At 35.3% G+C, this 18209-nt stretch overlaps 2 protein-coding genes and 1 long non-coding RNA gene across 3 annotated transcripts; all 3 read right to left on the reverse strand.

Moving 5' to 3' along the window:
- Positions 1-1377: 1377 nt before the first annotated feature.
- LOC112000967 (transcription factor PIF3) lies at positions 1378-5852 on the reverse strand. The gene is made up of 8 exons (XM_024033137.2): positions 5521-5852; positions 4106-5372; positions 3903-4007; positions 3710-3775; positions 3341-3406; positions 2722-3237; positions 1817-1946; positions 1378-1633 (listed from the first exon to the last, which is right to left on the reverse strand). Coding segments are annotated over exons 1-8 (2244 nt in total). The 5' UTR covers positions 5613-5852; the 3' UTR covers positions 1378-1631.
- A 4882-nt stretch (positions 5853-10734) lies between these two features.
- LOC112000964 (uncharacterized) lies at positions 10735-11676 on the reverse strand. Its single transcript, XR_002881764.2, has 2 exons — positions 11325-11676; positions 10735-10968 (listed from the first exon to the last, which is right to left on the reverse strand). It is a non-coding gene; the product is annotated as an uncharacterized LOC112000964 (long non-coding RNA).
- Positions 11677-13720: 2044 nt separating this feature from the next.
- On the reverse strand, positions 13721-16862 carry LOC112000963 (pentatricopeptide repeat-containing protein At5g04780, mitochondrial-like). Its single transcript, XM_024033133.2, has 2 exons — positions 16624-16862; positions 13721-16523 (listed from the first exon to the last, which is right to left on the reverse strand). The coding sequence occupies exon 2, from the start codon at positions 16350-16352 to the stop codon at positions 14199-14201; it is 2154 nt and encodes a 717-aa protein (XP_023888901.2). The 5' UTR covers positions 16353-16523; positions 16624-16862; the 3' UTR covers positions 13721-14198.
- Between the last annotated feature and the right edge of the window lie 1347 nt (positions 16863-18209).

Raw genomic sequence — 18209 nt, forward strand, 5'->3', positions numbered from 1 at the left:
AATAATTTTAGTTTCTTACCACAATATTTCAACAGTGCAATATTGTAAGATTTACAATAACAACACTTCCAAGTATGGGAAAAGTCAGCAGGAAAGATTACAACTAGGTTTCTGGTTTATCGTCATCCAAACATATATATTTCTTTCTTTCTTTCTTTTTGACTTAATGTAGCGCACTTAACTAAAATGTAGAACTGCAATTCAACAATCACTCACATATTCATTATGAATATCTTGTCTTTCTTATCCTGATATGATTATATTATAATGAACTTGGGGGAAATACGGGCAGGGTCCATTTCCTCAATCATATCTCCAAATCCAAACGTGGAAATGGTTCGAGGATATCCATGATTAGACAGCTAGAAAGCAACCTGGAAACTTTAACATGTTCAAAATACACTGAATGAAGCAAGGATGAGCATATCCAATATGAAGTAAAAGCCAACAATTCAAAGGAGTGTGACATGTAAGGCAACCAAGTCCTAAAAAAATGTAGACATTACTGATCAGGCTCTTTAATTTTCATGAAGAAAAGAAAGGTACAACAATAGGCTAATGAATCACATCCACGTATGAAAAAGCTTACAAGAAGTAGCTGATTCCTTTATAATATCATCACATATGATGACTGTGGTATTAGGCCAAGCATAAAACTCGGTTCATGCATGCTGAGCTTGCAGATTCTTTCATACTTTTTATCGCCTATGTTAAGCTGCAGATCTGTAAAGTTATACTCTCCATTTATGATTCATAGCGGAAAACTTTTAACAAATAAATTGATAAATAAATGGAATCACATTGGAAATTATGTTCATTGAAACTTGTGGTCAGATAATTCTTACAAGTTCAATGCAGCCTAGAGACTGAGGGAATGGAAGAAACATAGAGATAAATCTTCAGCCAACGGTTGATATTTTCTTTCCATGTGATTCTGATCAAGGGAATACTAAAGAAGTGGAATTTAATGCCCACCAAACCAATTAAGAAATGAGGCTTTTTTCTTTTCCTTTTTTTTGTAAAAGAAACTTCCCAAAAATGGGTTTGGTGTCTGTACTCAAATACCAAATGCTCTCCCAACCACAGAACCCAATTAGCCATACAGAAAATTCTATCAGATGAATAAGACCCTCTTAAAACCCTTTCACAAAATTTATTATCTTGTCTAACTGTTGTTGCATACAACTCCCCTCTCACGCCCATGTGTGAGAGGTATTGTATGCAACCATGACACAAGATACCAGCTCCCTTCACATGCCAATCATCTGAATTTAAGATGCAAAAAGGAACCAGACTAGCCATCAGAACATCCAGCTTCTTTTCTGCATACATTCACACAATATTGCATCACAGAGAGAGAGAGAGAGAGAGAGAGTCTATTGGAATATAATTATCATTTAATTCAAAGAATTGTTATGAGAGGTCTAAAAAACTTTTTGAATACATATTTCCGAGAAAGTTAACTCCTAGAGATTGCATTGACTGCGTGTGCCACTATTTTAATGTACAAGCTCAAGAAAAAGATTCTGAGTCTCCCCAAGGTACCAAAATCTGTGCAATTTTAATTGTACTGTCCTGAAATTAGAATATCGATGGTTATACCCCTTCTAGTCCAACTGAAATTGCTGAGATCCTGAAGAAGCATGAAACAAAAGGATCAATCTCAAAAGGCCATGACAGATTTCTCTTCAATCACAAAGATCATAAGAACTGGTTGTCAATCATAGCCTGCACAGACAATCAGTCCTTACCTCTTCAAGCCTCTAATAATTAATGTAATATAAAAATTGAAGTGTGATTTCCAATATCCACTTACAAGCTGGTTTACCAGGCACAAGGTCATTTCCATTTGCAGAGTTAACAGCTGTGCTGCCAACAACATCTGAGACTTGACCATTATTTTGCACCAAAGAAGATGGTTCAAATCTTGCATTTGTTGCTGGACACTGACATTACAAAAACATTAAAACATTAGGTGATTCTGCGAGACCAGTGACACTGGCAGAAGGCAAGTAGACAATGGGAAACTGTGCGATAAAGAGTTGAATTGATACAAGATAGAAATGTGTTAGACTCAAGTCACTCAAACATAATCTTATTAGGTTTCTTTCATTACCTTCTCAGCCTTTTGGGTATTAATGCATAAATATAACATTAGGGTTTTAACTACATCTATAATGCCATCTTTACCTATCAAAAAAATAAAAATGCCATCTTGCAAGACTCCTCTTTCCTAACAAAGAACCCCAACAATCATGCATAAGAGTAAATGAACTAAATTCCATAGTTATTAGAGATAAGGAAAATGAGTCATTATTTCCTCTCAAGCATCTGCTTTGGAAATAGATAGTTAATCCTGACAAGTCAGTATGAGAATTTAGCGGCTAAGGTATTCATGATTTGAGAGATAGTTAGCAGCTTAAAGGCCAAAAAAGAAGCATAGATAGGAAAAACCATCTTGTTTTCACTTCTTGCTTTTGCTAGAAATAAAGAGAGGGAGGTCTGGCCTCACTAAAGAGAAAACTTGCAAGTGAAATATATAATCTGATAACCACACTTTAGTGTCTCCTTCCACGTCTGTTGTCATAATTTTCTTTAGTGATATGTTCTCATTAATTTATGCTGAGCCTACCTTTTAATAAAACAGAAATCCCACTTTTCCAAATATTGTAGGTTTCTCTTTATTCATTCAGCATTGCAACTCCAAATAAATGCACAAACCTGACTAGATGTCTGAGTCATTGAGCTACTAGCACCAGTGATTTGCATTGCTTGAGAATTAACATTCTGCATTGGATCCTTTGAGCTAGAGGCTGGAGCTGAATCCACATTTTCCACAGGACCTACAACCCCACAGGCATTAAGTCCTGTGGCAGACTTCATAACAGGCCCTCCCGACAAAGGAATTAATGGTGCACGAGGCATTGGCATTGGAAGTCCTTGACCAGGAAGCCCAAACATCTGAAGGTTAGATCCGGCCATCCCATGCATAGCAGTGTGTCCTGATACAGGTGGGCTGGGGAAATGTGCTCCTTGCATGGGGGGCACTTGAATCATAGGGTAACCCGAAGGTCCAACGTTCATGTCTGGCATACCCATCCCATAGCCCATTCCCATTCCCATTCCCATTCCAATGCCCATAGGAGAGAAATGAGCCATATGAGGTGCACTCATGTGCTGCATTCCAGTTGGTAATATCATTGGAGGCATATAAAAACCAGCTCCCATTGACATAATCTGCACAAGGAGGGAAAGATGCCATGTTTCAATTGGATTGTCCAATTCCTGCAAATAGAAAACTAAAAAATGATTTGTTGGAGAAAGAGAAAAGAATGTTTACTTGCACTTGAAGTTGAAGTGTCTTCAGATACTCTATGGCCTCATCAAGCATTGAAGCTTTGTCCACCTTATTATGCCAAAATGTGCAAGTCAGCAGAACCGAAAATGGAGAAAATATCAATCTTTTTTAGTTGGTTATGTTCAAGGTAACATACTTTATTAAGATCCATCACTGTCAAAAACTATTGAATTTGTTAATCAACTAGACCTTAGAATAGAGTCAAAGTCCGAAATCTTTCATACACAGACTTGAGCTTTTAGCTTTAGACCTTCATACACAAGGATACACTTCCACAAACAACAAATTTAAAAGAATACACGGAGTTCATCAAACAAATAATCAAGTAAAACTGTAATTCAAAACATCAACCTTATTGCAGTTTGGAATAAGTTCTTGCAAGGCACGCATCTTCTCATTGATCCTATCTCTTCGCCTCTGTTTGTAGAATTCCAAAATGAGCACCAGTTAAAACCTCATAATTCAGAAACAAAACACTGCAGAACTATACAAGAAACAAAGATGTTCTTGATGGTAGATGCTAATCTTGAATGGTGTTGCTCACCCTTTCGGATAAATTATGCACTTCTGCTGCCCGGCTTCTCTTTGAACCTGTACCTGCTCGGCCAGAAGCTGCTTTTTTTGCCCCAATTGATTCCTCTTCAATGTCCTGCACATGACAGTGTTTTCTTGGTAAATGGAGGAAAGAGATACACTAAGGGAAGCCGAACAAAAATTGAAAAGATATCAAACCAAGACTGAACTCACTTCACTATGGCATTCGGACTCTTCAGTGTCACGAAATTTTCTCTTCAAATTATGTGTTAGATCATCGGAAGCTCTCTCGACGCTATTGCCTGAGCAAACAGAAGAAGAAGCAACAACAGGCTCTGTAGTCTTCTCACCATCTGGCAGTCCCTTTGTCGCACTTTCACTGAAGACTTGATTGGAGATATTGTCATTCCTAGAGGCCTCATCTGGACAGACAGCCTCAGATTGTTTACTGGCAACTGTTTCCTCAACAGGCTTATCCTCTGATGGTTTTAAATCAACCTTGGATGGCGCAGGCACAGGCGCAGGCGCAGCAAGAGGTTGACAATGGGAACTTGATTCTTTTTGTAAACCACTAATGGATTTGATATGTGTTGATTCAGGAGGAAGTTTAATACTTGCAGCAGAACCTTTATCCTTACTTGTTATCCTTTCCATGCTTGATAAATCGGAACCAGCCATGAGGCCCATGTTCTGAAGATTAGCCTTCACAAGAGCAGCAGGACGTGAGAAATGAGAGAAATTCATCAGATTGGAGTTATTGTTAGATGACATTTGATCTTTCTTCTGCATCTTTATAGTAGGAAATCCAGCTGCAGCAGATGCAACCAGTGTTGAATCCCCGCATACAGCACGGTGCATGACACTGCTCGTATTATTGCCAGCGCCATCTGTAACCCTTGATCTAAGAGATGAAAAGGATGTTTGACATTGTTGTGATGATGATGGGTATAAAGGAGTAGTTCTAGGTCTTGTGGCCTCACCTACTCCTACTGAAGAAACTTTTGACACATTCCCCTGTCCTAAACTCACAACATCATTTACTGAATTAGTATGGCAATCCCTATATACCAAATTACAACTACTTCTTTTGTCGATAGATGCCAAATTATTCTGGTTGGATAGTTCATTTACAGTGACCCCAGATAATTCAGGCAAGAACTCAGAACAATATTCATGTTGTAAAGAATCATCAATTGGATAATTCAACCAAGGCATCATGTCATCATCTTGACTCAAATCCATTTCATCTGATGGCACTGACATTGGGATTTCATTCAATACAGACTCCATTCCCCCAAACTTTCCCATCTTTGAATTGCTGCCATTCCCTATATCTTTATCTCTTATCTTAGAGGTGTAAGATGGTAAACAGTGAGATTGAAAGTTGTTCCTAGTTGGGCTCTTTCTAGCTCTACTGGACTGACCTTGCTTCAAAATCTGACCATTTTCCCATACCAGCTCAAAAAGATCATTCTCTGGTCTGCATTATAACCCACAACAAAGAAGAATAACAACACCAAAAATACCCAAAAGATCAAATAGGATAACAAAATGAAATTTCAAAGCATGAACCAAAAGAGCAAAGAGCATAAAGGTTATAAAACAAAATGAAGTGAAACTGTACTTACAGAAAAGACAGATCATTTGAACAAGTGGTGTTCTTTTCCCTAGTAGACTCAAGCTTTCCTTTAGCCATTCGATACAGCTCAGACAAAGGCATGTTTTGAGAGGTGGAAACACAGTTTGTTCCTCAGAAATGCTTCAGATTCAAGCACTTGGCCATCGTTGATGGTAACACCCACATCCACACCCTACTCTTTTAAACTCTCAATGCATGGTTCAAAGAACCCAAAAAAATATAGAAACCAAACGAGGTTTTAAGACACAAGCCTGTCCAAAACCCACTATAAGACAATCCCAGTTGAACTTATAAGGGAACCCCCAAACCAAAAAAAAAAAAAAACCACTATAAGACAATCCCAGTTGAACTTATAAGGGAACCCCCAAACAAAAAAAAAAAACCAAAAAAAAAAAAAAAGAGAGAGTAGGAAATGGCACTTCTTTTACGGTTAAAATTTACAGAATAAAATCTTTCTTTTGATACTAAAGTCCTTGTCAGTGAAGTTTATAATTTTTTTTTTTTTTTTTTGATGGGAGTGAAGTATATAATATATGTATATAAAAGTTACAAAATTTAATTAAGGATAAAGTACCAGTCAAACCAATTCTTTAATGGCTACCAATGATACAAAAACCTCCAAATTAAAGCTCTTTAAGTTTAAAAATACTCTGTTTTCCACTTTTTAAATCACCAAACAGCAACCCCAGAAAAAACCCAGATCATTAAAACCAAAAATCTCAAACAAACACCACTTAAAATCATGGGAAAGTCATGTTAAGCTGGAAACCAGCTCAAAATACTCAATACCCAATTCCCAACTTGGAAAAAACTTTCACACGGTTCATTGAAAATGAAGTCTTTGGAAAATTTGGGTTCCTCGAACCAGCCAAAGTTTGCTAATCCATATGCATTAAAAATGTGGAATTGGTTGTAAATCAGGGTAAGTGTTCCCAAAAGTTTGAGCTTTTAAGAGTTTGTAGCTCAGCTCAACGTGTGTGTGTGTGAGAGAGAGAGAGAGAAAGAGAGAGGATCCAAGTGGACGTAGAAGACGGCGAAAGGCTTGCAGAGTCGCAGGGGACCAAGGCACAGTACAGTATGTGTGTGAGAGAGAGAGAGAGAGAGCTGATCTTAACCACAGTTAAATGTTGAAATCGTGGTTTAGACTCTTTTTCTTAAGAGTGTGGGCCCATGATTTTGGCTAAATACTGAGGGGCCCATCTTCAAGAGTTTTTTTTTTTTAGGAAACAAACATCCTCAAAGAGTTTCAATCATAATTATATGATTAAATTACAATTTTGACTCTTAAAGGTTGTGTCTTTTCTCAATTCTACTTCTTAAATCTGAGATTTTCTTTTTTTCATTTGAACCATCAATTTTGATTCCATTTTTATAATAGTCCTTTTGTCCATCTACATGATTAATTTATGTGTCAACAAAACCACAACAGAATGACCATTTTATAAAGCAAATCAAATTTAATAAACCAAAATAATGTAAAAAAAAATCTCAAATCTAAGAGACTTTAAGGGTCAAAGAGAGAATCACTCAATATTATTCCATTTTTAATCCAACGGTTACTTGAGAAGTGTGTAATCTGCTTATCAAGCTCAATAGGCCCACCATGTTTATATTTATAGATGGTGCGTGTAGTTCACGCGCAAATATGGAAGGGGAAGAGGAAGGGGGGAGGGGGCAAGTCATAAGTCATAGCCATAGGTGTCCCATTTTGTTGGTGTGGTTGTTCTGCTAAGATTGATGCACTGTCCCTGTTCTCTGTATTGGAATACAACATATTATCTTTTTCCTATTATATATGTTATCTTCACATGAGACTAAGTGGCTACGGATTGGACTTTGTAGTTTGTGAGTTGTATGGATGCTTTCATAATGGAACACAACAAGATCATTATTATGATACATGAGTTGGAGGGGTCTCTCTAGTCTACTCTCTAGTCTCTGCGGTTTTAAAATTGTGGGGTAAGGGATTTATATAGCCATTGACTTGCTCACACTCGATTTTTTTTTTTTTTTTTTTTTTTGTTTACTTACGCTTTTGAAGTAAAGTATTTTACAATTTTACAATTTTGACCATAAATTTCTTTACAAAAAGTTGTAGAATGTTTTACTTCTAAAATTTTAGTAAAATATTTTATAAAACACACACAAGTGACTTCCTCTCACCAATTAGGTCACAAGTTTGGTGGGTTACGCAACCAGAGTCACTGTTTAGACAATAGATATTAACGATTCAATAACTAGAGCCACCCTTCTGGCCACCTATGTTGGTGGTCCATCCACCATAGACACTGCTTTGACGGCAATTGCTAGAGCCACCATTCCAACTACTGACTCCAACGTTTTGGTCATCAAACCTTCGGCACTAGTTGCTCTAGTGGCTGGGCTACCGGTTTGATAGTTATTTGAAAATTTTTATTTATCATACCAAACATCTAAAAAAATTTTACTAAAATTTTTTTATATGTAAAAATTTTTACATTTGAATATATTTTATTTTAAAACAAACAAAAGTATTATTCTACATTTGTTTATGAATAAAATTTGAAATTTATAGCATTTGTTTCATCAATCATAATACTAATTAATTTCCTTTTAGTTTAGGAGGAATTTAAACCTAGGTCTCTGTCCAACAACAAAAATTGTCACCAAGTAAGCTAATTGGAAATATACTTTTGGATGAATTTATTTTTATCAATTCATGTAACTTACATTATTGTAAAAAATACAATTGCACTTTAAAAAAAAATGATATTTTTAAATTTTGAAAATTCCATTTTAGGCTGAAAATAAGTTGAACCAAATAGATTCAAACAAAAAAAATAAATAAATCTTCTTGTCCATCAGTTTTGGATAGACTTTTTGTAAAATTAAGTTGTGGAGTGTAGTATTGGCATTTTAATGATTTAAAGAATGGTCCTTTTTGCAATGTTTCCCTTTTGTCATAAACTTGGATTTTTGATAAGAAGCTTTGAAATCACTAATTTGAATTTACTTAAATATACAGGCTTACACGAATCTCAAAGTTGCTAGATGAAGCTTTTTTGTAACACCTTTTTTGAGCTAAAGAAATATAAGATATTCAAAACCATTAGTCACAATCGATTCTGTAATTGATTATTCTTTCTCATGGATTAGAATCCATGACATTATCACACATTTTATAATCAGCTTAGTTAGCGCTTCCTTTGATTTAGGTAAACAAAATGTCACCATTGCTCATCATTTTAAGCACTTTGATATGATATATCAAGGTCAGAATTGCCTTTCTATGGGTACAAATTATTATAATCTGGGACCTTAAGGACTTTTCATACTCTAACCACTGAGTCACTGATTTTACTTTGATAAGATATATGTAGGACCCTCATAAAAAAATAGTAAGGAAAATGTTGTTTGAGATAAAACAGCAATATGTGTAAAGTTAGGAAAGTGATTAATACAGTGGGAAGATAATTCAATAAAGGAACAATGGGATTAGATTTGGTTCAAGTGGATTATCAGCAGCGAGTGGATGCCTTTCTGTCTTTTATGAAGAGGACATAATAGTTTTAAGAGTAAAATATCATTTTCGTCCCTAAACTATCACAAAATTTCATTTTTCGTCCCTAAACTTTCAAAAGTTCTATTTTCGTCCCTAAACTATCACAAAAGTTCATTTTTCGTCCTTAAACTTTCAAAAATTCTATTTTCGTCCCTAAATTTTCAAAAGTTCTGACGGAGTGCTGACATGGCTTGACAGAGTGCTGATGTGGGAGGAACGAAAATCAATACGTTTGGAAAAGTTTAGGGACGAAAATAGAACTTTTGAAAGTTTAGGGATGAAAAATGAACTTTTGTGATAGTTTAGGGACGAAAATAGAACTTTTGAAAGTTTAGGGACGAAAAACGAACTTTTGTGATAGTTTAGGAACGAAAATGATATTTTATCCTAGTTTTAATTTTGCTTTTGTTGCAGAGATGGACAATGGGAAGCTATCTTAATCTATAGTAGCATTCTACAAAGTTTAATGTGAGAAGCTAACCCTTACTATATAAGTCTAAGAACACAATTTCTTTTGTTGCCTGACTTTTTTCTGTAATTAGTTGAAACTTTTTTTTTTTGTAATTAGTTTGGTTTTTTTTTTTTTTTTTTTTTTTTTTTTTTTTTTTTTTTACTTTTTTTTTGTAATTATTATTATTATTATTTATTATTATTTTTTTTTTTGTAGGGTGAAATACAAATGGTGTTAAAAAAAAATCTTTGTAAAAGCTACTCTTTACTACTTATAATTTACCATCTTAAAAATTATGAAAAATATTTTAAAAATGTTGTCTCCTAAGCTTATTGATAAGTTGTGTTGAAAGCAAAGTTAAATTCTTAATTGTCCCAATTTTTAAAGGGAAGTTGGGAGTCCAAGTAGACCCCCACAGTTGAAAGATGAAGTAATAGGCATTGTCCACGTGGAACCTTAGTGACCCAGTAAGGGATTTGGCACCATACACGTGGGCCCCCAAATCCTTAGAGCATCTTATATTGAGGGTGAATGTGATATGGTTTTACTCTAGACTAGAGGTGGAAATATTGAGAGGGTCCATAAAATTGACCAAACTTTTGAGTGGATGCTAGATTCTCAAATGTGAGTGTGTGAAATTCACGTGCATGTCTGAACCTCACACGTGACTCTTTGTTTTTGTGTCCATGTTATATATACCAATTACCAACCACTCATTCTTACAGCCAAAATTGAGCCCACCATGCTGGTCTGGTGATTGCATGACATGGTTTGCAAGTTAGCGCAACACGTGTCCCCTATGCAAAAGGATGATTGCAACTTCGGTTACAAGTACATTGAACACTGCTGCCTGCAAAAATAATGCGTTGCTCCTATTAACATGCATGTCATGTCAGTTTCATCTCCTCTGGAGGTACTATGTACCAACCACATTGCAGTCATAAAACAGCCTAATCATAACCATTTTCATCATTTCATGGTATCTTATGCTCCCCAGTATGGAGCGTGCCTCTTACAGACATATGGGTGAATAAGATAATTATCCTTTCAAAAGATACTTGTGAAGAATCAGATTGCAAGCAATCAAAGTATTGTTGCATCTACCCTATTTCAAAGTCATAAATCACAAAACATATTAGAATATGATACTAATGATAGAGAAGAATACATGCAGTGAATCCTAATTAATTTGTTTGTTGAGAATCCATATCCAACCCCAAAATTTTGGGAGAAAAACTTGATTTTTATTGCTGTAATATAATAGGATACCATTATAAAGTCATCATTATAACTATTTTAGGAGGCAGAGGTTTGCATATTTACACTGTTTTTAATCCTTGTCTTTGATCTGCAATCTTCTAAGCTCCCACTGCTATCAATTTCTTGAACTTGCTGCCCAAAACCTGCTGCCACCACCTTTTTTAAGCAGCCAGTCATTTCCTCCTCTGCAATAAGAGCATAGAACCAACATAAATATTCTTTGATGCAATGACTTTGTTATGGTTCCAAATTGTAATAATCTAAATAAACAAACTTAAAACCTTGTGAGTGGAACCGTTATTATTATTCTTAAACAGCATATCATGCAGATAACAAAGCAGTGTGTCTAGGAATATAAATAAAGAAATAATTTGCTAAAGCATGCTGGTAAGGACCTGAAGATCCCAAGTAAATATATCAGACACAATGAGATACCAGAATAAAGAAAATACAGTGTCTGATACACAGAAATGGGAAGAACAGAGGATAATGAAAATTAATCAAGTGACATGTTTCATGGGATAAGAGAGCTGGGATGGACCTTGTATAAAATAATACTGTCTTTGCTGCGGAGCCTTATAGGTTGTTCCAAAACCTGAATATTGCTCTCCCAGTGCTAACTGTTTCTTCAGGCCATTGTCTTTACTTCCCTGCAATCTGCACATGAGCCCTAGAAGCATCTAACACGCACAGCTATTTTTATGACTATGAATCTTAAACTTTCAATGTTAAAACTTAATAGAGTAGAACCACAACCACTAGACTGCTTTTATCATTTTTCTTCTCTATAAATGCTACCCATATCAAGTATCCATAAACAATTGGATAATGTTTCCACCATGTGCAAACATGCACCTTCTACATCATGCTCATTCATAAACAAGTAAATAGAATATCATTGGTGTTTATCATTGGTGGTTTTTTTTTTTTTTTTTTCAAATTAAAATAATAAGACACTCATTACTATTACTTTTTGGCTACATTTTGTAAAATTTAAGAATGTCACCACTTAATCGCATTCTTTTTTCTTTCCCTTTTATTTTCTAATTTGGTTTTTGTGTGCAAAAAGCATGTCTTCAGAAGGCTAAGGTAGAGAGCCTGCAAATGGGAGTAGAAGGCAGACACAGGCAGCTATCACATTTAAGATGCCATAAAAACAAACCATTATTTCAAGTTTCTGAAGGGACCACCTGACTTTATTATATTAACTCTGCCCATGATGTTCTGATGTTAAGTACTAAAAAGTAATTCAACTCAAATGACATATCTGCCAGGACAACTGTAGAAATATCAATCAGTTCATGGAAGGTAGAACCTCTTCCAATTTTATATTTATTGGGGGAGGGGGAGTATGGAAGGCACTTCATCACCCGACCATTATTTGAAGCAGCAAAGATAAATGAGGTGCAGTGGTGGTTGTTCCAATGCTTTCTTAGGAAATAAATTCTTTTATTTACTTGAAAGGTTTATATTTGTCACACTTATGTGTGGTGACTATGTATAGCTATATTCTTGATGACATGACTCTTATAAGTACTGACATTTTTGTCACTAATACCAAAGATATTCCAGATATTACGATATCATTTTCAAAGATATGAGTTAATGGAGTAGATGAGGCATCATTACAGATATGCTAGAATAGTATTTTGGTGCAACTTGATCACATGATGTCATATCAGATACAATCTCAAGAGCATCAAATCAGGAAATACTCTAGTGTCCAGATTTGCTAATGCAACTTGTTAAAGCAGAATTCATTCATCATTGAAAGTGTGTATTCATGCCTCCAAGTATGTGCTTTAAATGTGCATGTAAGGTAGAAAATTGATGAACTTCGGTAACAATAACACGTAAATTGTCTCCCAAGTTCTTAGAAATATAAAATTCAATAGACAATGGTGACCTCCTATCATCTGCAACTTTTACTCCAACAAACAGCCAACGGTTTCTTGAATGGTAATCTACAGCTTTCTAGCACCATCTGAGCAGATTAAAAAAAAATAAAGACAAAAGGGAAAATGAAAATAAGTAACAAACAATTTTGCATAGATTCTAAAGTTATTGTTGCTGGATAGCCATATAATTACAAGCAGAGAGGATTCTTTTCGCACATCCATCCATTAAGAACCTAGATCCAATAATAGTACAGTCCCTTGTGCAACTAAAACCCTCCAATCAGAACCTACGTCACTATCAATTACAGGGCAGAAGGGTTTCCTAGCCTTTATACTGCAAGCAGATAATTATTGAACTTGTCACATAATGTGTAATGTAGAATTTTATACTTAAGCTTCAATACTTGTCACACAATGTTCTGCAAAGGCCTTTCTTGTCCTTTAGAAAACTAGGTATTTACCATGCAGACGCATCTTTAAACATTGAGATGATGAAATCATGGCTTAATATCTCAACCTCAAATTAATAATAATAATAATAATAATAAAATATCACATGTGCCAAATTGTTTGTTATTTTTTACAGTTTTTCTTTTCCCTTTTTAAATGATAATTGCTTATTAAGCATCCACCAAAGAATTGCACTACATGTGGATAAAATGGTTTTAAAGGTGTGAATATGAATTTACTTAAGTAAACAGCATCAACATTAACAAGCCTTAATCACGAATTTTTGAGGTTGACTATGGATCCTCAATAGAGAATAATTGACATTAACTTCACTTCTAGTTTCATCAACTAATTAAATCATATCATCTGCAAAAAGCACCAAGAAACTTTTTCTTGAATCAATTTAGTGAGCTCATCCATCACTAGTACTAAGAGATATGACCTTAATGCTAATCTTGATGCAAACTCAATTAAGTAAAATATATATTCAAATATATATATATATATATATATATTTCAGGTTAAACACCATAAATAATTTATACAACGTTATTGAGGCTGCTTTTGCACTGTAATATAAGAAAGAAAGTGACAATCAAAATAATTTGAGTATTTGCTACATATCCAAGATGTAAATTACATACTTTTAATCAGTATAGCCTTTAATCCTGATGAACCCTTGACATCATGACTCAACTTCGTATAATTGTTACTTATTTTGAAAACCCCTAGCTGAGGTGAAGATTCTAAGCTCAATATATACTGTATGTACAGGCAATCCTCGGGTACATGAAGGTGGCAGGCTGACAGCTTTAGTTCTCATCGTTGAAAGATGATTAAATACATACACTGAAGTGGCAATCACTTATTCTTCTCAACAGATCTCCTAATGTGATGAATGTAAAACTCCCACATCTTAATAATACCAAATATCACACGACCTCTTGGATAGAATTCAAGCAACTTTGAATCAACATATTTTTTTGAAAGAAAAAATGGGGAGCAAAAGGAGGAAAGAAAAAGCCCCCAAGAGATGATGTTTCTATTCCTTCAAACTCAAACTCCAGTCACCAGTAATCACCGCAGGAACACAAACCATTAGTAAACCGGTGAAATCTATTGATATCTCTTACAATAATCTCTCTCTCAAATATCTCTGACGCTAACTTCATGACTGTATGACAATCTCCACAAGTCCTCAGATTCTTCTTTATCCTAATTGGAGCCCCAACTGGTAGGGCCAGTAGCCCAAATGCAAGGGCTAGTTTCTCACTGTGATGCCATAAGTTATGCTCTTTGTACCCTTCTACATTGTTAATTGCAAACTGTGTCTCAGGTTCATAACCTTTCTTCTTCACCAACTCCTCCAACTTCTTCAACATCCCATATATCTCATCTGTCCTAGGATGTGACCTGTCATGCACTGTAAACACAAAGGTAGTGTTCTTAACATCAATCCAGCTACATCCAGGTTCCTTTCTTACCCCATTGACCCTCATCATCCTTCTAATCTCATCTGCTTCCTTCAACATCCCATTACGTGCATACATATTAGATAGTAGCACGTAATTCCCTGGATTTTCCGGTTCCAACTCAAAAAGAATCTCTGCAACCTCTCTTCCCATTTTAACATTGCCATAATTCCTACAAGCCCCAAGCAAAGCTCCCCAAACTGATGAGTCTGGTTTGATTGGCATTGACTCAATAAACCTCTTAGCTTCATCCAATCGACCAGCACGACCAAGCAAGTCAGCCATGCAAGCATAGTGTTCAGGCCCAGGATTCATGCCATGCACCTTATTCATGGAATCAAAGTACACAAACCCATCTTCAACATGCCCAGCATAGCTACAAGCTGATAGAACAGACACAAATGTAATGTAATCAGGTTTAACCCCTTTCCCAAGCATTTCCTCAAACAATTCAATCACTTGGTTTGCGCAGCCATGTTGTTGGCAAGCTGCAATCATAGCCGTCCAACAAACCACATTACGATCTTCAATCTCTTCAAACACACGACTAGCATCTCCCAAGCACCCACATTTTGCATACATTGTAACCAATGAACTTGCAATACACTCATTCTTAATAAAACCTGTTTTTATAATCTGATCATGAATCAAAGTGCCTTGATCAAGTGCCGCAAGACTTGCAGAAGCATGAAGAACAGAAGAGTATGATGCTTCATCAGGTGAAATACCTTTCCTCCTCATAACCCAAAAATAATTGCAAGCTTCTTCAAAGTTGTCATTACAGACACACCCCACTATCATAACATTCCAAGTAACAACATCACTATCTCCTATGGTCTGAAACAACTCGACAGCATCACTAAACAACCCACATTTACAGTACATGTCCATTAATGAGTTCTTAACATAAGCTAATGTTACCAAACCATGCTTTACAGCAACTCCATGAACTTGTCTCCCAAATTCCAAACCACCCATATTGGCACAAGCACTCAACACACTCGAACAACTCACTTGATCAGGACTATCTGAACTCTCCCTAAGAAGCTCCCTGAAAACCCCAACCGCCCGATCATAAAACTTATTCTGCAAGAACCCCACAATCATTGAATTCCAAGAAATAAGGCTTCTCTCAGGCATTTCATCAAACACTCTCTCTGCAGAGCTCATGTCATCACACTTAGCATACATATCAACCAATGCAGTACCAACAAACACATCTGTTTTGAACCCATGTTTCCAAATCAAACAATGCATTTGTTCACCATGAGTAACTATCACAGTATGTGCACAAGCAGGTAAAATAGCAGAGAAAGTAAAGCGGTTTGGATAAATACCAGTGCATCTCATATTGTTAAAAAATGTCAAGGCCTTAAAGGGTTTGTTAAAGTGTGATAATTGGGTTATAAGCGAGGTCCAAGTGAAAATATTCTTAAACCCATGATGGGTATTTGAGAAAAGGTGTAAACTTTGGTTGATATGGCCACATTTAGCATACAAGTTGAGTAGGTTGTTGAAGAGGAAAGGGAGACAAGTGTAGTTGTTTGTGATGAGTTGGGCGTGAATTTGGATGACATGTTTGAGGTTTTTGGTATGGAGAGTAGTGTCGAGGAGATTGTTGAGATGTGTGGGAGTATGAGGTGATGATGTCTGGTGAAGGAGTTTGATAAGAAGAATTGAAGTGGAGTGAAACTGAGAGGTTGTTAACGTGTCTCTTTTGTGAGATTTTAGAGGGAAGAGAAGTTTCATAATCTAGTTAAACTAACACAAAAAAACCTCTCTTTCTAGTTTTGCTTCTTCTTCTTTTTTTCTCTTTTCTTTATAGACATGCATCAACCTCAATAGTCAATACTACATCACCAATTCAATCAAATATTATTTCCTCGCATTCACATCTTTAATCCCAAATTCCACTACCATCTGCACATCCAAAACCCAGAAAATGTCAAAATCCAGTGAACTTTCTCAACTTCCACAGAGAACCCAAATCACAAAACCATTAAAATCAAAATAAAAATACCAAACAACAAGAAGAAGCTGACTCCCACACTCAATGAGTCACCAACAGCAGCAACTCTCCTCGTCTTGTGCCCAAGCGCCTTCTTTACACAGACCCAGATCGCTGATTTGGTGCGGCAGTGGGGAGGCGGAGCTCAAATGTTCTCAAGAGAGAGATTTGAGAGCTGAAGTCAGCGTCAAAAGATTGAATTCAAAACTAATAAACTTTGGTGTAGCGATAAATAGTGCGACACCACTTGCAGCCAATTAAGGGTTTTATTTATTTATTTATTTATTTTTTGACAAACGAGGCAACGGGAACTCTTCGGCTATCTAACTATTCATTCGTGTGTATACAGTCTTCTGTCCCATATGCACCAGGTCATTATAGAGAGGAATCTCGTGAGGATGACCTTAAGATGATTGTAAAAGGTTTCAAATCTAAAATCTCATAAATATTACGAAGTCTTAAGAACCACCAAGCTAACTCGTTAGGGTTATATTAAGTTTGTTGAGGCCGATGCATTGGTTATCATAATTTGAGGTTTAAGTGTATGTTTGATCATATTATGCATTTGAGAACTATTGATACAGTTAGAGTGTTATGAGGCAAGCCACCAAAAATGAACGCTGAGAAAACATTAAAATCATATGTTTATGTGTGAATGTATTCATTTTTTGGAACTAGCCTAATGACATTCCTAGCCATGGATTTCAAATCCAAACCATTCAAAAAACCGGTAAAGGAAGAGATTCAAGATTTTTAAAGTCGAGCCAAAGTTCGACCAAGGTTGAATCGCGATGATGTCATAATTACTTTAATAATTAATTAAAACCCAAATATAGATATTAAATTTATAAAACTAGCAAAATTGACTAATATATCTATATATGTAAGGAAAATTTAATGATTTTCAAGGATATATTTACAAATTAAATAAAAAAAAGTTAATAAAATAAAATAATAACCATGAAAACATTAATTTTTAAAGTAAAGTTGAAAATCTTTGAAGGATTTTAATTATAATTTTTTTTATTCATTGTAAGAGATTGATAATTTAATTAAGTAAAATATAATTGTGTTAAGTTGTTTCTATAAAAAATAAAAAATAAAAAAATTGCGTTAAGTTTACTTCAAGTATTCCTTTTTTTAAAAAAAAAATTGTTGAGCATCAACTTGCATGCTTAATTGAGTGGTTAGGCTCTATCTCCAACTCTGACCATGCCTAGGTTCTAAACCTAGTAAGCGCACTTTTCTAATTTATTCTTAATTAACAAGCATGTTTGAACATATTCTTAATTAACAAGCATGTTTGAACCGTGGTTGAACCATACAGTTCATGCAAAACCGTGCATAATATATGCATAACTCACTAAGTCTTCATTTGTTAAACCCATTCTCTATCTGTCTATCAAATTTATTATTGTGGACTTGTTTAGGCCATTGTTCATACCCTTTGGGCTTTGGGTCAATTTGAGCCCTAACAAATACTTTTTTGTAAAGGACACTTATTTTAATGGGATCTATTTAATTGTTCACTTAGTTGCACTATATTTGTTAATAATATTTGTTAGTAGGCCAATTAAATAGGACTCTTCATGTCCATT

The sequence above is a fragment of the Quercus suber genome, unplaced genomic scaffold (genome assembly GCF_002906115.3).
Source record: "Quercus suber isolate HL8 unplaced genomic scaffold, Cork oak 2.0 scaffold_321, whole genome shotgun sequence".
In the NCBI taxonomy this organism is placed as follows: Eukaryota; Viridiplantae; Streptophyta; class Magnoliopsida; order Fagales; family Fagaceae; genus Quercus; species Quercus suber.

Bases quoted from the DNA above. Each gene is read 5' to 3' on its own strand.
- LOC112000967 (XM_024033137.2), bottom strand. From the start codon at position 5,612: ATGCCTTTGTCTGAGCTGTATCGAATGGCTAAAGGAAAGCTTGAGTCT. The intron at 5,373-5,520 runs GTAAGTACAGTT...GTTATAATGCAG, and splicing joins TCAAATGATCTGTCTTTTCT to ACCAGAGAATGATCTTTTTG. The intron at 3,407-3,709 runs GTTGATGTTTTG...TGGCATAATAAG, and splicing joins TTATTCCAAACTGCAATAAG to GTGGACAAAGCTTCAATGCT.
- LOC112000963 (XM_024033133.2), bottom strand. From the start codon at position 16,352: ATGAAACTTCTCTTCCCTCTAAAATCTCACAAAAGAGACACGTTAACA.